The 23,188-nt window shown below is 43.9% G+C and overlaps 5 protein-coding genes across 5 annotated transcripts; 3 read left to right on the top strand and 2 right to left on the bottom strand.

Annotated features, from left to right (window-relative positions):
* Positions 1-1,192: 1,192 nt before the first annotated feature.
* Positions 1,193-3,426, bottom strand: LOC121054879 (scarecrow-like protein 23). Its single transcript, XM_040525663.1, has one exon. The coding sequence runs from the start codon at positions 3,220-3,222 to the stop codon at positions 1,840-1,842; it is 1,383 nt and encodes a 460-aa protein (XP_040381597.1). The 5' UTR covers positions 3,223-3,426; the 3' UTR covers positions 1,193-1,839.
* A 3,029-nt stretch (positions 3,427-6,455) lies between these two features.
* On the top strand, positions 6,456-7,192 carry LOC107304589. Its single transcript, XM_015839417.1, has one exon. The coding sequence runs from the start codon at positions 6,553-6,555 to the stop codon at positions 6,871-6,873; it is 321 nt and encodes a 106-aa protein (XP_015694903.1). The 5' UTR covers positions 6,456-6,552; the 3' UTR covers positions 6,874-7,192.
* Positions 7,193-10,642: 3,450 nt separating this feature from the next.
* LOC102722787 (cytochrome c6, chloroplastic) lies at positions 10,643-11,851 on the top strand. Its single transcript, XM_006658645.3, has 5 exons — positions 10,643-11,050; positions 11,221-11,303; positions 11,397-11,428; positions 11,501-11,564; positions 11,689-11,851. Exons 1-5 carry the CDS (start codon positions 10,783-10,785, stop codon positions 11,827-11,829), a joined length of 588 nt encoding a protein of 195 aa, XP_006658708.2. The 5' UTR covers positions 10,643-10,782; the 3' UTR covers positions 11,830-11,851.
* A 718-nt stretch (positions 11,852-12,569) lies between these two features.
* On the top strand, positions 12,570-19,236 carry LOC102722512 (uncharacterized protein At4g19900). The gene is made up of 5 exons (XM_006658644.2): positions 12,570-14,108; positions 15,448-15,597; positions 16,439-16,576; positions 17,136-17,330; positions 18,732-19,236. Exons 1-5 carry the CDS (start codon positions 12,943-12,945, stop codon positions 18,916-18,918), a joined length of 1,836 nt encoding a protein of 611 aa, XP_006658707.2. The 5' UTR covers positions 12,570-12,942; the 3' UTR covers positions 18,919-19,236.
* Positions 19,237-19,915: 679 nt separating this feature from the next.
* LOC102722234 (obtusifoliol 14-alpha demethylase-like) lies at positions 19,916-22,772 on the bottom strand. Its single transcript, XM_006658643.2, has 2 exons — positions 22,260-22,772; positions 19,916-21,044 (listed from the first exon to the last, which is right to left on the bottom strand). Exons 1-2 carry the CDS (start codon positions 22,770-22,772, stop codon positions 20,034-20,036), a joined length of 1,524 nt encoding a protein of 507 aa, XP_006658706.1. The 3' UTR covers positions 19,916-20,033.
* Between the last annotated feature and the right edge of the window lie 416 nt (positions 22,773-23,188).

Here is a 23,188-nt window from a genome sequence, read left to right as displayed (position 1 = left end):
AAAAGGTAGCGTAGCGAAATAACACTGTCACATTGGTTAATAGATCATGGCACGGCAATGATTTCGCCACACCAATTTATATTTGGTAAATTAGTTTATATTTTATCCGTACCAAAATAACGGTTGACAATGAAGTTATTTTGAGACGGGCAAGCACTTGGTAAAATAAATTATAGTGATTAATAGGTAAAGAATGATCTTATTAATTTAATTTGCCTATTGGTCCAATGGAAATGCACTGAATGTGAACAGTGCGCCTTGGATCCAAATCAACGCTCAAGATTGCAACAACGACTACTTAGATATAGGGGTGGGTAGAAAAAACTGAACCGTACTAACCAAAACCGATTTTTTTCTCGATTGCTAGTTTTGTCACTAGTTCGGACTAGCCAAAGTAATTTTGGTTAATCCAATTCTAGTTGTTGGTTAATCGAAATAACCGAACTAATATAAATAACAGTATAACAAAGCCCAATAGCCTACAAAACAGATCAAATTATACAACTATTATATTATGGTGGAGATATATTTATGATTTAGTGTTATCTTCAGTTATTGAAGTATAAAATAACGTATCAAATTATGCAACTATGATGGTAAGTTAGATCGCATTGCAGCAATCCGAGCTACAACTAGTACATTATAATCCTCTATTTTATATTATAAGACTTTCTAGCCTTAACTAGATTTATCTATTAATCTATAGATATAATATGTATGCATATTTAGATTTATTAGTATCCATATAAATCTAGACCGTAAAAGTTTTAGGCCGTAAAACAGAGATAGGTGAAGAGATTTGCTAATTGCTATAAGCCTTCACCCCGTTTTACTGAGCCGGCAACCCCAGGCAGAACGGGATGGAAACCATCTCTCTATGTGTGGCTCACGAGTTGCCCAATCCTGTGTTGCCCCCCAATCATGTCACAACCAACATGATCTGAGTCCCTGAAATATCATGCCGTCGCCTCGGCCCCAGCTTTCTTGTATCCATCTGCTATGTGGCCAGAGATTTATCCTTGTGATCTGTCTGTCTAATGGAACCGCCTGCATAATTGTATTCCATCCTCATAGCATCATCAAAACGAAAAATCCAAGAGAGGCAGGGTCCCCTCCCTGTTCATACGGCGATCCAATCGCAAACAGCTCCAAAAACCTATCTCGATACGTGCAAGCAGTCACTCTCGCAACAGTAATAGCTTTCTCAGAGTGGTTCCTTAACTAGACAAGTGAATAACAGAATAAGCATAATAAAGCCGTGAAACTGAAACTGAACAGTGTGTGTTAGCCAGTACATTTTTGCGAGTTTTCGATAGAGCCGACGGGTAAGCTGTCACTGTTCTGCTGTGACATCGAACTACTATACTATCGAGTTGATTATCAGAACCCGGCCGTGCAAGCACCTCCTTAATTATATAGTCATTTGTCATCTCATCTCATCTCATCTCACCTCACATCACATCCCCGGCGCCCTGTCCACAATTAAATCGATGACTAGTTGACAGCCTCTCTAGAAATCCAAATTTTCGATGAAGCAGCAGGCAGATGATGATGGCGATGCACATTAGGATTTTGCGGGTATCGGTTGCTCAGAAAAGTTGTGTTTTTTTTTTTCTTTTGGAAGAAGAAGATTTCTGTGTGGTAATGGAAATGGTGTTCATGGCAACCTGGACTGGAGAGGGAACGAATGATGAAGCCTATATGATTATATTACAAGCTTAATCATCGGCCAAAATAGTACTCACAGGAGGAGGAACGAACGATCGAATGAAGTAGCGAGGATGAAGAAATTGAAGATGACCAAGAAAAGCTGCGATTTTTTCTACTGCGATCATGTGATCAAGAATTGTGGTCCTCATGGTGGGCATCGCCGGCGGCGGTGGCGTCGGCGTCTGTCGGCTCCCACGACGAGGCGGTGAGCAGGGACAGGTCCTTCCAACCAAGCTTGAGGCAGCCGTCCTCTTCGACGAGCGTGTAGCCTTTCCATGGATACATGCCAAGTAGCAACCTCGCCTGCGCGGCGGGGCTGCCGGCCAGGGTCACCGGCCGGAACCCCGCCCGCCGGAGCTCGTCGCCCCACCGCTCGATGCGCACCTCGCCGGTGCGCTTGGGTCCACCGACGGCGACGATGTTGCGTATCTCAGCGCCCAGGAGCTGCCGCTCCACCGCGTGGCGCTCCGCCGCCTCCTCCTCCGCGGCGCCGGCGCCGTCGCCCAGCGCGTCGAACAGCGCCGAGTAGTAGTGCAGCGCCTCCACGAACCGGCCCAAGAAGTCGCCGCTGTGGCCGAGGTCCTGCTCCACGATGGTGATCAGCTTCGGCCGCAGGCTCTTCAGCAGGCGCACCGTGCCGGCGTCGGAGCCGGTCACGTCGTAGAGGCAGTGGTGCATCCAGTGCACGACGGTGGCCTCCCCGTGGTGGCGCGGGCCGAGGAGGGCGGCGGCGTCGGCGACGTGCCCGATCTTCCCCTCGATTGGCCGGAACTCGAAGGGCAGGCCGAGCGACGCGGCGAAGTCGGTGAGGCGGCGGCCGGTGGCCTCGAGGACGTCGAGCGACGCGCCGAGCCCGGTGATCCGGAGCGACCGCGGCTTGCTGGGGCGGGAGGCAAGGATGTGGAAGAGGCCCGGCCACTGGAGCCCCTGCATGATGTCGAGGTCGATCACGTGGACGCGGTCCTCGCCGTCGAGCGCCTGGAAGATCGCCTGGTTCGCCGTGAAGTGCGAGAACTTGACGAGCGGCGAGAGCGCGTTGTACGCCTGGAACGCGCCGGAGATGCGGCGGCTCTGCGCGGCGGCGAGCGGGCGGAGCGCGAGCGGCGAGTAGGCCCCGAGGTAGGAGCTCAGCACGCGCGCGCACAGCGCGTCCCCGAAGTAGGCCGCGACTCGCTCGGGCGACGACCCGAACGGCGACGCCAGCTCGGCGATCTCCGGCAGCAGGTCCCGCGCCTCCGGCAGCTGGTCCATCGCCACCGCCTCGGCGCACCTGAGCAGCAGGTTAAGCAGCCGCAGCCCACGCATCTCCGCCGCCGCCTCCTCCTCCTTCTCCCCCTCCTCCTCCCCAGCCGCCACCGCCACCGCCACCAACCCCTGCTTCCCCTCGGCGGCCATCCGCTTCCCCCGCGCGCGCTCCCTCCCCCGCTCGCCTTCCTCCTCGTCGGCCGCCCGCTTGGGCTTCATCGCTGCCGCGTCGGCGCCGTGTGCACGCGACAGGACTCCCCGGAGCATCACGTCGTCACAATTTTCCGGCGACTCCGTGGCAACGCAAAGCAATGCAGCGGCGCGGGGTAGAGTAGCAGCCGGCTGATGATAACGCGAGCGGGAGAGGAGACACTGTGCGAGACGAGAGCGTTGGACGCTGGCGCGCGCGGGAGCCGCCTGTGCGGCTTGTCGGGTTGCTGGTAGCCGCTCGCGCGTCCCGTAGCGGGCGGCGCCCAGGCAGAGGGAATCAAAGGACGTGCCGGTTTTTCAATACTACTCCAGTCATAATATTTCCGTGTATTATCTATCACGTTGTTAAGGTTTTTTTAGGCTGCTTAATTTTGCTACTTTTTCGACTATATCCAAAATTTAAAATTTGAGACTTTGTTAAAGAGTTAGTTCTAAAGTTTTCTGGTTATGTTTTACTTTCTAACGTACGTTTAAATAGTAAACAATACATATATGCAATTATTAGTTCATTTTTTTCACAATTATCATCCATACCCCGTAGCACAAACAATAAGAGGTTAAAAAACTTGTCGAGGATGGGAATTGACCGAAAAGTACGAATCTAATAATTTTCTTCTTACAAACAAAATAGGTATCAGAACTCTTATGATTCTCTTTGAGAAACCATTGGTTATAGGAAAGCAACTTGAGACAGGCGTGTGAATAGTAACTATACTTCATACTTTAAGTAGTAAGTACGGTTGTCATTCTGTTTTTAACTAACCGATAATTTTACTATTTGAATACTGAAAACTAATAACTCTTAATTAGACAAATAAAGTGTAAAATTAAGCTTACATTTAGGACATAATACACTTTAAAAACACAAATCATTTTTAGTATTTTTAAATATACTATTTTCAGAAAAAAAAAGAGTGGTGTGCATAGTATCTGTTTTCAATTATTCAAAAGTAAAAGCATAGGTGCAGTACAATGCTTTGAGAAAAAAACATTCTTTCAGTAGCCAAGTTCTCCAACGGAAGGCTCTACCGCTCTAGCTAAATTTGCTGAAAATCTGCTGAGTTAGTTAATTACCCGTTGATTAAGTGTTTGGTGTTAGTTAGGCTGATGTTAGTCTATTTTTCACGCGCGGCGGAGAAAGTCTGGAATGCTTCGCTTGGCAGCGATGCTCTCGCGGAAAGCCAACGTACGTGAATAGATCTAAAGGGGCAAGGCCCAATGCTTATGAGTGTTAAGGTCCTAAGGGTGGGATGGAAGCAATACCGGGATAAAAACGGTATTTTATTTTAATAATATTTTCGGAAACAGTACCGATATGGTCAAATTTTTTTTCATAATTTATAAAAAATTATAAATTGCATTACTTAGTATGAAATTTAATAAAGTTCAGATAGAAATTAAAAATGTTAAATTTTAAAAAGGTAATGGTAGGTAAGATATCATTTTTATATTATTATTTTCAAAATCGGTATTGGTACGGTCAATAAAAATTTCCGTACCGTTTTCAGATGAATGGTTAATTATTTGAAGAAAAAAACTAAGATGGGTCCTGCTGGTTTTCACCAAAGAAAAAAAAATCACATCTAGCCATCCTGTGGGAGGCAGCAAGTTACATAAATGATAGTGACGGACGATAAAATAATTTTATTTTTTTTATGAACCTTAAGCTTAAGGCTCTTTTTGTCTGTGTAAAGCTTGGATTCAGAGATTTTTTCAATCCCTTGTTATATCAGATGTTTGGACGTTAATTAAGAGTATTAAATATAGACGGATAACAAAATTAATTGCATAAATAAATACTATTTTATTAGACAAATTTTTTAAGCCTAATTAAGCCATGATTAGAAATGTTTACTGTAGCATCACATTCGCTAATCATAGACTAATTAGGCTTAACAGATTCGTCTAGTGTGAGTTGAGTTTTATTAATAATCTATATTTAATACTTCGTGTTAAACATTCGATGTGACAGGAACTAGAAAAAAAGTCCCAAAGTCCCAGTCACTAAGTTGTGCTCCCAAAATGACGAAAGTTATAAATTAAATTTTAGCAAGCTAAAAAAGATAGGGTATCAGTTACTTCTTGGTGCGCACAGATAGACCATCCTTAGTGAGAGTTCATCCCGCATCATATGTACTCCATACCTTTTACAATGCACGGTTATTTACCTGAGCAAAGAGAGAAAAACGTGGATCTGTATAGCGAGACGTCGAGATCGGCGCGTCGCGGGTCGGAGCAGCAGCAGCGGCAGCAGGAGGCCGTGGGGGAGAAAGGCTGCACGCACGGGGCAGCCGGGCAGGGGAGGGGGGGACAGACAGACGTCGGGGGGGAGTTGATGGACAGCATGTGATCATTTGATGGTGGAAGAGGACGCCGGTGGCCTGCCGCGAGACGACGCGAACAGTGCGGGCGACGGGCCGGCCGGGGAGACGAGACGGACAAAACCACCACCCGTCTCCTCCCCCCCACCCCTTGGATACCCCAGCCAGTCACCGCAAGTAATCTGATCGGTGGGGCGTCCGTCCGTCCCCGTCCGTCTCATCTCTGGTGTGGTGTCTTCTGGTTTGGTCCCTCTCTCTCTCTCTCCCTCCTGCCGCTGCGCCTGCTGCTTTCGGTCTCTCCTGCGATAAGAAGGTTGGTGTACTTGTGCTCTCCGCTGTTTTTACCGGCGTCGTTGATGATGCTGGGCTTGGGTTCCCCCCTTTCCCCCGTGAGCCGAGCCGCGCTGTTCTCTGCGCTGCTGGGTTTCGGTACCGGTCGGACTGGCGCGTCACTGTGCGGCGCATGTTGTTGCCACAGGAGGAGGCTGTGTGCGGCGTCGGCGGATCGGCCCTCCTCCTGTCATTGTCTTGTCAATCCATGTGTGGATGAGCGAACGACGAGACAGAGTTACGACGGTTCGGGCAATGGAGGTGAAATCAGAATTTTTAAAATTTTTAAATTTAGTTAATAAATATTTACAAAACTATATTTTCGTCACCGGGCGCGCAGTTTTTTACATTTATTCCTTGCCGCTAGAGGGTGACAAGGAGCTAAACCGCAAAAATGTCACCGCGCCGTCATCGTCCGTCCCTAGCTTCTTTCCCTTCTTTCCCATTGTCTGCAACATTATCTTTCTATCCTTAGGATGACGGCATGACATTAGATTTGTAAATTTTGGAATTTTGTAAATTATTTATTAAATAAAATTAAAAATAAAAAAATCGGTGAAACCGTGAGTAGGGGAGCGGTGAGTCTTAATGGGCCTTTGTGACGCTTTGGGCTAGATTTTGTTTACTCCGGCCCACAAGTTCATCGGCCCAACTAGAAGCTCTGATGGTCTAGAGGGGACGAGATCGCGGCGCCGGCGAGAGCCGATTCCCCCCAGCGAGCGGGTGGGTGGTTCCGATGAGCAGGAGCGGCGGCGGCGGGAGGCACGGGTCAGAGGGCGGTTCGGCGGCCGTGCACGCACCGGGGCCCTGCGCCGCGTCGCAACGGGCGCTCGCCGAGTGCCACCGCGCCGCGGCGCGCGGCCCGCTGAAGCCGGAGGTGCTGTGCCGGCACCTCAACCGGGCGCTGGCCGAGTGCTTGGTGACGTCGTGCTGCCCCGGGGAGACGGAGGCGGTCCGCACCCTCTGCGGGAGCGCCGGCACCGCGCTCAAGCGCTCCCAGTGCCAGCGCGCGCGCATCGACCTCTCCCTCTGCCTCGAGGCGCATCAGGATCCCTGAGGCCAATGCGGCGTACTCTGGTATATTGATACAATTTTTATGAACAAGGAAATTTCTTCTGCAATTTTCGGTGGATTTATTTATTTTGGGGAATTTGATTTGGTTCCGGAACACCCGTTTCAGTGTACTACGGATTAGTGTTTAAGATAGAGATAGAGCACAAAGCTAGATAGAGGATCAAAGAAAATAAGATCAAAATTCTATGTATTTGTTGGCTCCCAGATACCAATATACCATTAAAACAAGATACATGTTTAGTTGTTGTGTTCATCAACTGCTGACTGTGATGTCCTTGAATAGGCTGGCATGATTTGCATCACTTTCCACATGTTTTTCCTTTCAAAAGTTGTCTTTGCAAAACTAAGCCAATGGATAAGGGCAACAGTATCTGCTAAACAATTGTAGCTACCTGGAGGTTTCTTATCTAAAAGGTAATACTAAAACACAACAACTTGCTGAGTATGAAACATGCTATCTCATAAGCGCTCTGGAGTCGTAAATGTATTGCTCATCATCCACTCAACGTCGTTGCTACGAAATCTTGTGTAGTTCAGTATACATGTTCATTATGTAATACTCCTCAAGAAAATAAGGAAGTCATCGATCTCATGTGTTTTGAAACTTGAACCGTGAAATTGTTCATTAAATTTTAAAAGATAAGTTTTTTATGTTTTAAAAAAATTGATGTCCGGTTCAACAATGAAAAGAGATGATCGAGGTGAATCATTTTGCTCCAACATCTGATGCGATTTTCTAAAAGAAAAACTGGTTAAGTTGCCTTTTGTAAACTGTAACAAATAATAAAATGACTTCCCAAGTACATGTTATTGCTTCTGAACAATCTCTCATTTAAATGTGTTCTTTGATATTCTGTATAACTAATTTATAAACTTGCACATCACAAAGCAATCGCAGGCACAAGTAACCATTATCTGTTAATATTTGCATTTGAGATCGTTTGGAGTTTATCGGCGGTGATGCTCAAATTAAGCAGAGGTTAGAGGCAGCCATAAAAAAGGATGGCATGTTGCTGTCCCAGCTGCTCATATATCAACGAGCTTCTATCACGAGCATTTCCTGAAATAAGAAAATGATGAGTTCAGCATTAATTCCAGTTCTTACATGCCTGCGTCAAATTGCAGTGGGGTGTCGGTCTATAAGTTATAATAGATGCATAATTTTTAGAAACATATTGAGGCTCATAAGTCAAAATCACTGGGAATTCTAGATTAGCAGGTGGACAAATTCAAGCAAGAGCCCTCAAGAAAAATGCAAGTTAGTAAAACAAATTTGTTGATTTCTTACTATTATACATGACAAATTGATGCTAGCCACAACGTCGTTAGCATGGTATTACGCTTTCCACATAACTGACATAAGAAATTTTTAGCCTAATTTATTTTTATGCGAATACTTTACCTATGTTTTCTGCTACGTTTCTGGTCTTCATGTCATTGATATATATATCTAGATATTAATAAATCAAAATACACATTTGGATGTTATTTCAAAGTTTGGAAATTGATGTACATCGAATTCAACCATTTCTGTCTCAGATGCTCATGTATTTGGGTGGAGTAATGACAAATACTACATCCGTTTCAGAATTTAATGGGGTGATTGTTTGAGCTTTTTTATGAAAACAGTTAAATGTCATATTTGGAAACAAATAATAATAATAATTTATGAATAAAAATTTTATATATATATATATATATATATATATGCATTCTTAAATATCAACAACCTAATGCTGGAAATAAATTTCAGCGAAAAAACCTCAAAATGAACTCTAAATTCAAAGTTAAAAATTCGTAAGCAGAAGTAAAAAGATAGGGATGTAATATTTTTTAGCATTAATTAGAGGATGCTAATGAATCTATGAATATATATAAACAATATATACTAATTTATAGATGAATCTAGAGTTCTAGATACATGAAAGGAGTATATGATATCACATTTGATTTTTGCATCCTTTTCATTTAGTTTGGTACTAGTTTGTACTACTGTATGTATTTTTAGCCTCCGGACTCCATCCAAACAATGCATGTTGGCACTCTGAATTTCTATGCAGGCTTCCATTTTGCTCGCTTAGTCATCGGGAAAAGGAATTTAATCCTCCGTCCGTGTTGTCTATAATCACAGGATAGAAGTCCGAAAATCCATTATGCCTGCTAGGTTATACAACCCTCGCAGCTGGGAAAACTTGCATCTGCTGCATTCCAAACCTTACATTATGTTGATCTAAACAAGAGCTACGCGATGTTCCTACTTCCTGCCAGCAAATGATCTGATTTTACTTTGGTAAGCTGGCATTGTGTCTACCGGGCCATCAAGCTGCAGTGCTGGACAAGCATTGCATCATCCCTTAAATCTGCTACTACCGCGTTTTATCACGTTTATAATGTAAGATGTTTGAATTTTTTGGTTACAACGTATGACCATTCGTATTATTCAATAATTTAGTACAAATATAAAAAATGACAAGTTGTGCTTATAGTTCTCTTGATAATAAAGTAAGTTACAAGCAAAATAAATGATATTTCCATAATTTTTTAAATAAGACAAATGATCAAACATTGTAATAAAAAAGTCAAATATCTTATATTATGAAATGGAGGAAATACTAGACTGCTACCACACTCTTAAGAACAGGTACAATAGCAAGCTATAAGCCAGTTATAAGCATATTTTAAAGAGAAAGAGAAGAGAGAAGAGAGGTGTGCTACCAGCTGTATACGGACTCCAAGACATAGTGTGTTACTAATGTTTTGTAGATAACTATTGTATGAATTAGCTATTAGAATGACTATAGAAAAATTGGAGCTAGTAGTTGGCTATACTATTGAGCTTGCTGTAAGGCTCCCATCTTTTTATCTTTTACTAATACTTAGTCTGCTAGTAGACTAAGGCTCCAGTCAAAATTTGAATTTTAAAACTTAAATTTTAAATTATTTTGATGTTGTTTTATACTTTTCTTTTTATATTGACTTAAAATATAATATGAACTCAAATGTAAAAGTTAATCACGAATTATTAATTTTTCTGGCGTATTTTCATCATATGGCCATCCGATGAGGCCCTAAATGTCTTGACAATACAGGTCCCGTTTAGTTAAAAAAACATTTTTACAAAAAATATTACATCAAATCTTTGTACATCTAAATAGAGTATTAAATATAGATAAAATATAAAACTAATTGCACAGTTAGAAAGAAATCATGAGACGAATCTCTTAATACTAAGTTAAGGCCTTGTTTCTTTCAACTTAAGGTTATTATAATTTAGATTATTGAGTCAGATTATTATAAGCTATATTGTTATAATTTGTAATAGAATAAGCTGTGAGTTGTTTCTTTCCTAGATTATTAGAGTCTAAATTATTGGGTTTGCAAGTTAAAAGAGGGATTGAGGTGGCATGGTGGGTAATTTTTCACCTAATAAGCTAGAAAAAGCTCACCTAAATGAGCTTATCAGATTATAATAAGCTGGGCTCCAGATTATAATAAGCTATTTTAGTAAGTTGTCTGTTTTTTCAGCTTACTTCCAATAATCCGAATTATAATAATTAGCTAAAAGAAACAGGGCCTAATTAGTCCATAATTAGCTATAAGTACTACATTAATCCACATATACTATCACGGATTAATTAAACACAAAAGATTCGTCTCGGTTTCTAAACGAGCTATAAAATTCATTTTCTTATTCCTGCCTAAAATTTTTTTCGATATCCGATCGACCGTGCTCCTGATAATAAAAAAAAATTCTTTTCAATATCTAGAGCCTGCGCCGTCTAATCCATCCGGACACGTGGCTTCTATCTGAACCACGTCAGGCTCAGACCCTGGCCTCCAAGATTAGCCCTGTCCCCACCGCGACGGCGGAGGAAGGAGCAGCAGCAGCGCTATGCACCGGCTTCCGCTGGCCTCACGGCCACCGCGGCCGCATCGCACGGCCGCCGCTCAGCGCGCTGCGCAGAGGACGACGGCGTGCTCCGGCAGCCTAACGCAGGCCACGCCCGCCGTCCGCCGCCCGCCGTCATTTGCCCCTCTCGCCTTTGCTGCGTCTGCGGCTGCGGCGGCAGGGCGCGCGGCCACGCCGCTCTTCGCCGCCGCGGCGCTCCTCCTCGCCGCGGCCGCAGCATCTCCTGGCTTCCCTGCTGCGACACCGCCAGGTTAGTTCTTCTTTTCCAAACGTTCCAAGATGCGTTGGAAAAAGCTACTAGCTTCACTGAAGATAATGAATTCCAGTAGAAAAAGCAGCAGAGGAAACGGAAGTACTCCGAATGAATCCACGCGTTGCATGACGCGTTCTTGTTGATCGGAATCCAATTTGTTGTTGCAGCGTTTGCTCAATCGGAAGGTGCAGCGTTGTTCCGGAAGGCGTGCATCGGATGCCATGATATGGGAGGAAACATCCTACAGCCGGCGAGTTTCTGAAACCTCGACGCAAATTTCAGCCTTTTCTTTTTCCTACTATGGCCATTGCTTGTTCTTAGCTTGCTGATTTGCCATGTCCAGGGTGCCACTCTTTTCATGAAGGATCTTGAGAGGTATGCTCATGTGTACTTTGGCTGCTCATTGATGGATTTGGCAAGGCAAAATTAAGGGCCAATTTGCTGCAGGAATGGAGTTGCCACAGAGGACGAACTCTACAACATAACATACTATGGGAAGGGAAGGATGCCGGTGAGTAATTTCTTACTGGTTGCTACACCATGAAGACGATGTTCGAGCAGCAGAAATCACAGGAGTAGGAGGTGTACTCACTCAGCTTGCTTGATGGTGTGTTAATTTGCTGCGTTGCGTTCAGGGCTTCGGGGAGAAATGCACCCCGAGAGGGCAGTGCACCTTCGGACCTCGGCTGGCCGAAGATGACATCAAGCTACTGGCCGCGTTTGTCAAATCGCAAGCCGAAAACGGCTGGCCAAAGATCGACCGCGACGGAGATTAATCCACCGACGCTACAGAGACGAGAGGCGAACACTGTTCGTGTTCAGCGAATCATTTGTACAGTTTTGGAGTACCAAGCCTGAACTGTCACTGCCATAGGATTCCCATTCCCCTCCCCTACATACCATTCTTTCGCTAGGTCAGGTTTGCTGTTTGCACCGTAAATCCCAGTGAAATTCTCACAAATAAGTCCAGTTTAGTTCCCAGAACAAAATTTTTCAGACTGTCGTATCGATGTTTGGATATATATATATATATATATATATATATATATAGAGTATTAAATGTAGGCCTAAAAAACCAATTACACAGAGTGCGTGTAAATTACGAGACAAATTTTTAAGTCTAATCGTACCATGATTTGATAATGTGATGTTACAGTAAACATTTGCTAATGATGAATTAATTAGGCTTAATAAATTCGTCTTGCAATTTTATCCCAAAATCTGTAATTTGTTTTGTTATTATACTATGGCCGCGCTCGTTTGAGGGGAGGAGGGGTTAGTTGTTTGGCGCAAAAAACAGAGTAATAGATTAGTATATGATTAACTATTTATTAATTATTAAAAAGTATAAAAATATATTAATATGAATTTTTAAAACACTTTTCTATAAAAAATTTTCGAAAAAATATACCGTTTATCAATTCAGAAAGCGCGCGCGTGGAAAACGAGAGATAAGGTAATTTATGGGGCTTGCCGAACGCAGCCTACGTTTGTTTTGTTACTAGAATGCATTTAATTTCAAATATGTATTCGTATGTTGACAAACAAATCGAAATTTTTTTCCAACGAAGACGTTTTCTCGGTGAGATTCATCACAAAAACATGTGAAATTCCTAAAGAAGAAAAATGTGTTGTCAAGTGTTACATAGGTGGCGAGTCAGCTCTCTGACGGTAGAAGTAGTTGGTAGGGAGAGGGGGTTGGTGAGGCCGTCGCTCGACGGCGACGGCGGCAGCACCATGGTTGTGGTTTAAACACGAAGAAAACGCACACGGAGCTTTTGTGTGGGGGACGGGACGCGCGGGAGGGATCCTCTCTGTATCTATCTGACTGTCCATCGCGGTGGTGCGGTGCGGGGGGGGGAGGGAAAGCTGCGTCGCAGCGCGCGGCGATGTTGCCGCGCTCCCACTCGCACGCGGCGGCGCGGCGGCGCTCCGGCCTGGGCGCGCAGCTCTGCGCCGTGGTGGCGGCGCTCCTCCTGCTCGTCTCCCTCGCCGTCCTCCACTCCCGCCTCTCCTCCTCCTCGTCCCCGTTCCCGCGCTCCTCGTCCGGCGACGCGGCGTCCAACGCGTCCCGCCTCGTCGAGGATGAGGACGACGGTGCCGCGGCGCTCGACCCCACGGTTACGATCGCGGCAACCACCACCACCACCGCCGCCGGCGCGGATTCCAACGCCGAGGGTGGTTCCGTCTCCAACCCTGAGGACGATCCAATCGACGAGCTCGACGTGCTCGACGAGGACTCCGCGTCCGGCCTAGGCGCGGCCGATGAGGTCCCCGCCTCCGTGTCCGCTTCGTCCCTCGTCTGGGACCACGCCGCCGGCGTCGCCCGCCTGCCGTTCCGCCTCCCCGCCGCCGGTGACCCCCTCCCGGCGGGGCTACCTCACCTCGAGCCCGCGCACCGGATCGCCGCCGCCGCCTTCGGATCCGACGACGAGCCGGTGGATCTGGAGCTTCGGGTGGAGATCTCGTCCATCGCCGGCGTCGAGGATGCGTTGCTCCTGAAGCCTGCCTCTGCTGTTGCCGAGACACGTCTTCGCGCTGGGTGGGCGCGGTGGCTGGAGGGGAAGGCCGACTACCTCCGGCGCGACCGGATGCTGCGGTCCAACCTAGAATTCCTCAATCCGCGCAACCACCCGCTGCTTCAGGACCCGGACAGCCCTGGCCTTACCTCTCTCACCCGCGGCGACCGCATGGTGCATCGGATGCTTCTCGCCGAGATAGAGAAGACGGCTTCCAAAAATTTTGAGCGGCGCAGCCTGCAATCGTCTGAGAGTAAGCAGGGAATGGGAGTAACCGAGAAGGAGCAGCAGAGGAGGTGGGGGTACTACCCAGGAATTGATCCACATTTGGGCTTCTCTGAGTTCATGGAGAAGTTTTTTGAGCATGGGAAATGCTCCATGAGAGTGTTCATGGTGTGGAACAGCCCACAGTGGGCATATGGCGTACGGAACCAGCGTGGACTGGAGAGCTTACTGCGGCAGCACCCTGAAGCTTGCGTCGTCATGTTGTCGGAGACTCTGGAGCTGGAATTCTTCCAGGAGTTTGTGAAGGAAGGGTATATTTCTGTACTGCTAATTCTGACTCTCTTAAGGGTAGTATTTGATCAACTACAAGTGCTAATATTACTAAGGGTAGTACTTAATTGACAAAGAAATAAATTTATGCTTCTGACCTAAAACCTGAAACAGTTTTTTAGGTACCATATGAACTCTAGGATTTATATGTAGTGTTCGAGGTATCACATACTATTAATAGTGGTCACATTAGTAATGAAACCAGCAAAAACTGATTGTTTTACACAATAGATTGTGTTTGTAGTCTTGTCTTATGATCAAGTCAAGGGGCCTGACATACCTTCTAGTTTGGCTTAATTTAACAATTCTCAAATCTCACAAATGATGCTCATAGAAGAACTTAAATATTTCCTTGCTACTTCAGTGTCTGAAATCCTACTGTCAAAACTTTCAGAGATAGCTAAAGGCAACTGAGCTGTTGTATCACATGCTGTAGTTATTGTTTAACATACATTATGATTCACACATGATAATGAATTGATTATTGATGTATCTTTGGACAAGTCTTATTTTTTTGAAGGTGAAACGTTCACATATGTGGATATATTTAATCAGCTTAAAGTTTCGCTACCAGAACTCTCTTTCTTGTCCCAATGGCCAGTGGCGATTGGTGGCTATGTACCTTATTATTGTATGGCTATTGCCTATTTGAGCTCTCCATGGAAGTCACTGCATTATTAGTGGCATTTAAAACTCAATTCTATAAACCTGATTTGTGCCACCTTTTGCTTGGAAAGTTTTTACTTCTGATAACCAAACTATTCTCCTCTCTATGCTGTATCCACGCATGCTTTCAGCTAAGTTGCTACAGGCCTATAGCAAGGGTTACCTATTCCCCAAACACCCACCCACCACACCCCCATTGTTTCTTCTCCATTACCTTCTGTCCAGCATCATAAGTTCATCTATAGTTCAGTAACCGACAGTCCGACATACTGAATTCTCAACAGTTACAGCATCATGCTTACAACCTTCCTCCTGCTGCTACATAAACCGCTGAAGTTTTCATAACCCTGTAATTTTTTTTGTAATTTGAAGATCTATTTATTTTAACATTTCCTTCTGTTATTTGTGGAAGTAGGAATGTAACTTATTTATATATTTGTGTTGTTACTGTCTACTAGGTACTGGACCCAAATCATGTGTTGTTCAGTGTTGTCAGTTGATCCGTCATGTTAAATAATAGAACTAAGATATTTTTCCACAATAACTATTCGCCTAGTTTAATATTTGAACTTTAAGTTTACATTTCAGAAGCAGCTTCTATTTACTTTGTATGGCAACTAATGCAACTTGCATGTGACTGATTTTCTCTTACAGATACAGAGTTGCAGTTGCATTGCCAGATCTTGATGAACTTTTGGAGGGTACTCTAACCCATGATTTTGTATCAGTATGGAACGAGTGGCGGAAAACAAAATACTATCCCTTGCATTATAGTGAGCTAGTACGCCTTGCTGCTCTTTACAAGTAAGACAAGAAAGGTCAAACTTGTTTAGTTACAATCATTGTTAACTTCACTCTTTACAGTTTGTTATATACCTTATTCCTGAAAATAAAATCTATCCAGATAGATGAATCCATAAGTAATGAACTCTCGGTGAAAGAATAATATCTCTTTACAAAGGAATCGATTGATGAAGCCACTGAAAGAAAATGAGTAGCTTCTGCTGAATTTAGTACTCTGATTTGTCAAACATATATATACATTCAAATGATTAGTGTAACTTACATGAGTGAACATCGAAACGCAAACATAGTCATCAACAGATTCATATTGGTTACAAATAGCCAAAGACAAAGTAACATTCATACTGAACTGAAATGATTTCATCACAAATAAACATTCAGCTAGACAAAGCATAAACATCTCATTAAGAGGTGTATTATGCTCTTTTATTTAGTGAACCACTTTACAATTTCACTGGAGCAGACAAAGCTCTCTGAATGGATTCTCATGCTGAGCTACTTTTAGTATCTTGCTTGTGTGTTGCCACGAAAACAGTTGACATAACATAAACAAGAGGAATTCACTTTCACATATGAACAAGCTATAAAGAGAACCGTGTGAGGTTTAAATGCCAGTATCGTTCTCTTGTCAACAAAGAAAAAAGTAAGAGAAAATATTATAAAATTTTCGTCATACTTTGTTATTAATGGACCAATAGTTTGTAAAACCCATAAACATGAATTTTAATTAGCTGTATATTGCTATTTCATCTGAACATAAACATTGTCATGAATACAGATTTAGATCCCTTTTTTTTTAACAGGATTATTATTGATTTGTGCTTCTGTGCCCTATCTGCAGATATGGTGGGATATACCTTGACTCTGATGTTGTTGTACTCAAACCATTAAACACACTCAGTAATTCTATTGGTGTTGTCAAGCAAGTTTCTGAAAATTCCAGTTTTAGTGGTGCTGTATTAGCATTTGAAAAACACAGGTAATAAACTAGTAATATTATATATTTTCTTCATTGTAACTGTTTTCCACTATCCTTCTGGACATCTTGGTTAAAGTGATGTGCAGTGCTTTTCTGCATTACAAATTGGATGACGTAATCAGGTACTCAGTTACCCTTCAAGGGCTGGCTTAGTAAGCCAACTGATCAAGACTAGTTGCTGAAACTTTGCTCAAAGGACAATAAATTTGTTAATACTGGAATTTTCAATAAATTGCAATCAAATTACATGAGGTCTGGTGATGTATTAGCCAGCTGTTACGAAAGTAATAAGTCTTTTAATATGGTTTGGTAAACTAATGCAATTTAGTTGAAGCACAATACTATCTAGTTAACACACACATAAAGTCCATTAACTTTTAGTGGTTTATTTATTTTTAGGGGGAAATGTAAAAATGTGCTGCTGTTATTTTGGTCTGTGCCTACATAGCATCTTAGTTTCCTTTGTTGATTACAACTTTGCAGTGTAGATATATGATTATGCATAACTATTACTATCATGGCAATTCTGTATTTTTCACCTAGCTTATGTTAATTTCAGCCCTTTCTTAGCGGAGTGCCTGAAGGAATTTTATGCAACATATGATGATAAACTCTTGCAGTGGAATGGTGCTGAACTTATGACAAGAGTAATCAGAAATATGTCTGACAATGCAGATCAAAACAATGGGCATCTTGACATAAAGTTTGAACCCTCAATTGCATTTTATCCTATAAGTTCTGCTGATATTACAAGGTATGCTGAATTCGTTTTGTTCAAGTTTACCATTTGACATTGATATTCAATATTAAGTTTTACAGTTGTTTGTTGGTACATCAAAGTTCCAGCTCAACTTTTCAAGGCAATACTCTTCAGATTAGAATGTTACATTTAAGATAAACTAAGGCATATATTCTAGGAATTTGCGGCAATGCCATGTTTATATTTTAGTTCAAAAGTTGTTGAATTTACTCATGTCATGTCGAAAATATAGACCAGGGGATATTTTTCTATTACGTGTTGCTGGAAGGAGAAAATCACCAAGACGCAGAGGAGAGGAGAAAGAGAGAGAGAGAAGGGGGGGGGGGGGGGGGGAGGCCTTCTGCTGTACTGTATGTAGTATACCTTCATCAACATTAACCATCTGAGAGATGCCCACACCAAATCTGGACCTTCTGTAACAGTGTTTCCTTTCCCCTCCAACCATTTCGAAACCCATACCAAATCAGTTCCTTGAGAAATTTTGCTTTGACTCTTGTTTAGTGCTAGTTACTGTTACCTGGAGCTGTGCTCACTTATATGCATTACAGTAGTTCTTGAACTGAATTGAACACAATGATTTAAACTAAATTTAACCAAAATTAAACTTAACCGGATAAAGATTGTTCAAACTGAACAGATCAAACTAACCAACCGGCCATCTTACAGTGAAGCCACTGGTGCATCAAATTAGTGGAGCGTGTCTTGTAAAACTGCAGAGCACAGAGCTTGTGTTAGTAGGTCAAGCTCTCCCTCGTTCCCTCCTGATCATCACAGACCTAGTGGCAGTCGCTACACTGGATGCCTGCCCCTTTACTTCTGGAGAGGATCAGCCTGAAGGGCTGTTGCATTGGCTGCGTGATCATGCTTTTTTGCCTGTTGGCAGACCAGACTTGGGTCTGCACTCATACCATGATGGCATTGTTAAAGATGGCCTTCTGCTTGACCCTCATGCTTGGACTTGGAGGTTTCTGCTGCTGGACTATAGATTACGACAATGTTAATGCAGTGGACTAGTGGAATTAAGGAGTCTTTCCACTTTTGTTGGTGACTTGGGCAACACATAAATGAAAATGCGAGGTTGTTATATTGTGGACCCGACATGAGTTAATTGAGTGGCAAGTATGGCTATTTTTGAACTTATTGCAAGTTCAAGGATCTGCTGTGTAATTACTATACATTTAATATGTAATTTTGCTCCAGTCTGCCATTCAAAACTTCCTTTTAGAATTGAGGTAACCTATGAACTAGATGACTGTCAACCGCTCCTAGACATCAACCTTCTACATATATTTGTTGTTGAAGTAATTTTTTTGTCAAAAAAAGCTAATGTTGAATCTGCATGTGTGGTTGGAAATTCGCCATATGCATACTCATTGTGACATTCTTATACTGCAGGTACTTTTCGGAAGCAGATAGCACGGATGAAAGAGCCCAACATGATGCTCTGTTTTCTAGGATTGTAAATGAGTCTACTACTTTCCACCTCTGGAACAGCATTACTTCTTCGCTGGTTCCTGAATCCAACAGTCTTGTTGAAAGAATCCTTAACCGAAACTGTCTCCGTTGCCTTGATGTTTTATAGTTTGTAGTGACCTGAAGTTCTCACGATGAGCTTCATTTTGGTTAGAATACTCATACAGAAGAAATTCATGTGCTTAATGGGCGACAATATGGCTAGTTGTGTATTCTTGAGTTTTGCCAAAAGATAGGGAAGGGGGAGGGGGAGATGGTGGCATTGTAGATATATATTCTTTTCAACAGGTCTGCAGTGTTGGTGCTACAAGCATGTACAATTGTGTTGACCTAACTACCCGTTGTCACTTTTTGACAGCAAATTTGCTTACTGGAAACACATAACACAAAAAACTGGAGGTTTGGAAATTGAGATGTTTCACCAGTTGATTCCATCCGTGTGCCAGTTGTGGCTATGTTATGTTACTTTGTCACTCATTGACAGCAAATTCGCTTACTGGAAACACTCAACTGAAAAACTAGAGGCATTTTGGTAATCGGGATGTTTGACCAGTTGATTCTATCTGTGTGCTGTTTGTAGATATCATACTTTCTAACTTGGGCGTATTTTTAGCGAAGAAGCAAATTCTTATTTGCAATTTATGAACTTGGCAAATGAATCCTAATCCTAAAAGTAGAGGGGATTTATTTTTATAAATAAAAAATCAAATCCAATAGACTTCCTATTCTCACGTCCCATAGTTGAAACTCACAAACCCTGTTTTGTCGGTGTTCACTCGTAGGGACGTCTGCTCCACTCTCAATCCACGAAAAATGCTCTCAAACGCGGGAAGAGATCTGCACCACGTACGTCAATTTTTTTTTATGTTGGTAGTTAATAATACCCACAATTAATTACAGGAAATTTTATAAGATAGAGTATTTCTCTATTCCTGAAAATAATATTTAGAATCAAAACCTAATTATGGAAAACTAAATTTTGTAGATTTGTTGGGATTCTCTTAGGTTCTATTTTGGAACTTTAGATTCTGACAAGCAGCTACTTATAGCCAGCTTTTAATAATTTGAAAAAACTTCTAAACTCAACTTCTGTCTTCTTAGTTCATTTTCCAGAATCTATAACTACATATTCTTAAAAGCTATGAACTGTTTAGAATAGCTTTTAGCAGAAACAGATTTTTCTAAAAACTGCAGGGGGAGAAGCTACCCAAACATGCCCTTAGTTCACTTCAGCTTCCTCCTCTTGTACCTGACCATCACCTTCCCCTTGGGGCCCGGCATGACGACGTACCAGTCCGTCTCCGGGAACGGCGACACGAGCTCCAGCTCGAAGTTTCTCAGCAGGTGGCTCCAGATCACCTTGATCTGCATGTACGCGAACGCCTCGCCGACGCACGCGTGACGGCCGCCGCCGAACGCCGTGTACGCGTGGTCGGCGCCGTACGCCCTGTCCTCTTCCCTCCCGGGCGCGAACCTGCCCGGGTCAAACGCCCCGGCGTCCTCGTACACGTGGGGCAGCGCGTTGTGGAGCACCATCGGGCTCGCCACCGTGTGCCCCGCGGGGACCTCGTACTCGGCGGCGCCGTCCCTGGTCCGCACGGTGAAGCTCCGGCGAGCGTAGCGGAGAAGCATCAGCGACGGCGGGTGGAGGCGCAGGGTCTCCTTGATGCAGCGGTGCAGGTGCTCCATCCGCTGCAGGGCTCTGTGGTCGACGGCGGCCTGGGGTTGCCGGCGGACGAGCTCCTCCTGCTCCCGCACGGCGGCGCGGAGGTGCTCGGGGTGGGTGAGGAGGCGCGCGCCGGTCCACGTGCTGGTGCTGGAGCTCGTGTGCTGCCCCGCGAAGAGCGCCGAGACGAGCATCCCGGCGACCTCCGCCTCCGTCGTGGCGCGCCCGTCCTTGTACCTGGCGTCGATGAGGCACTGCAGCATGTCGCGGTGGCCGGCTCCGGCGCCGCCGCCGCTCCTGCGGGACCTCACGATCTCGGCGAATATCTCGCCGAGCCTGGCGCGCGCCCTGTCTCGCCGGCGGTGCGCCGGGATCGGGAGGTACGGGAAGACGGTGGTGACGAGGCGCATGCTGTCGTTGAGCTCGCGGAGGAGCGTCGGGACCTCGCCGAGCATCTTGGACCGGACCTCCTCGCCGAACAGGCACCTGCTTGCGATGAGCGTCACGACGTGCTCTAGCTCGTGCTTCAGGTCGACCACCCCCGATTGCTCCCATCTCCCAAAGTATTCCTGCACAGTATATGTCTCGTCATATCAGTTACGGAGTACTAGCGAATTTAAAAAAAAAAAAGTTACCCAGTGTCCAATATTTATCAATAATCTTATTCCAAATTATTAATACTATAATATACACATGCTAATACAGCTAGCAATGGGCAACTGCGCATGTTACCTGTCTGGTATCCGATCACATGCCTTTAATTAAGGGCTTTTTTATCATTATTGATAAGTACATTAAGGTATAATGTACCTTAAGGATTATACTTTTTACACTAAAATCTTAAGATATTTTTTTAAAGATGGTAAAAAAACTCTTAATTAAGATGCACGTAACTCTTGATCTCGATGTATATTATGCTCGAGACGAGATAGATCAAGAATGTGAAACGATAATAAGAGCATAATAGTGAAAAATAAATTAAAAACACACAACTAAGCCGCATGTGCTTCGCATAGTTATGACAAATCATATAAAACCAGACAAAATTATTGTGTATTATCCTTCCAAGCTTGCACGAGTCATAGAAATTAACTACTACTTATGTTCAACGTTTTTACCCCGTATGTTCCACGTTTGACCGTCCGTCATATTTTTATTTTTTTATTAATAGTTTTATTGTTATAAGATAATAAAACATGAATAGTAATTTATGTTTGACTATTTTTTAAAATTTTTTTTAAATAAGACGAATGGTCAAACGTTGGACACAAAAAATCTTCATATATAATTAAATTGAGACGAATATAGTAGTACTTTCTTATTTTAAAATATAGAAACATAATATTAGAATGCGATGAATCCGAATACGTTCAATAGTCAGTTCTTATATATTGGGTGGGACGGAGGGAGTATTTTGTGGAATTTATTTTATTAAATAAATTTTTTTAGTAAGTAATTCTGTTGCTAAATTATTGGGCAAAATTTTTTCTAAAACTGAACCTTTTGGCCATGCCAGTGTTAGTGGCGTGGTAAGACAACGCGCCACGTTATCTGGTCGATATGGCATGACGTGGCCGTCTTGCCACGCCAATATCAGTGTGAGAAGACAATGTTGCCACGTCACCGACAATATATGCCCGTACCAAGCCGTTTCGCCACACCAATGTTGGTAGCGTGGCCAAAAGATTTATAGGGTGAAAATATTTTCCCCGGATGTTTAATAATAAAATTATTTATTAAAAAGTTTAAAAAATAAAAAAAATTCTATTTTGTTGCACGCATACCTCCACTTCATGAACCATGAGGCCAACATACGTCCTCAGCCTCGCCGGCTTCATCGTGTCGCCGAAGAACCGGAACTGCTCCTGCCGGGTGGCGTAGTCCACGTCGAAGGCGACGCCGGGGCCGAAGGTCGGGACGGTGAACCGGGACACCTCGTCCTGGCTCATCTCCGACTCCAGCCCCCTGAAGAAATGGCTCGCCTCCTCCGGCCCGACCAGGAAGGTCACCCTGCGGTGCAGGAGCCGCACGGTGAAGACGCTCCCCATCGCCGCGTGGAGGTCGCGGATCACCGCCAGGGGGCCCCTGGCGAGCAGCGCCGGCAGGACGCCGACGAAGGGAGCTCCGGGCGCCATGGGTGGCGGTGGCGTCGGCGGTGGTTTCTTCGATGTCGTCGTCGTGCTGATGGCTGCTCTTCTTCTTCTTCTTGCTGCTGTTACAGCCTTTTGCAGTATGGCTGCAGCGATGGCAAGTGGAGCAAAGGCCAACCATACCATGAGCTCTCTTGCGAGATCCATGGATGGAGGTAGGGGAACCTGGATGCGCTGTAAGATCGAGGCAGGATATGTGTGGCCTCGGTTATTATATATACTGCTTGAGCTTGGTTCAGAGCCTTTTATATACTGCTCCATGTGATTGAAGACCACGCCACAAGTTGTATATATAAAAATATACTTTCTCTGTGTCATATGTTTGACTCTTTTGGTTGTAACGTTTGACCATTCGTTTTATTAAAAAATTTAGTACAAAATATAAAAAAATGACAAGTCGTGCTTAAAGATAATAAAGTAAGTCAAGCAAAATAAATGATATTATCATAATTTTTTAAATAAAACAAATGGTCAAATGTTGCAAACATAAATATCAAACATCTTACGTTATGAAACAGATGAGGTATATTTTTATATATACAACTTGTGGCATGGTCTTCGAT

This window comes from Oryza brachyantha, chromosome 7 (genome assembly GCF_000231095.2).
Source record: "Oryza brachyantha chromosome 7, ObraRS2, whole genome shotgun sequence".
In the NCBI taxonomy this organism is placed as follows: Eukaryota; Viridiplantae; Streptophyta; class Magnoliopsida; order Poales; family Poaceae; genus Oryza; species Oryza brachyantha.
This window is presented reverse-complemented; position numbering and strand designations above follow the sequence as displayed.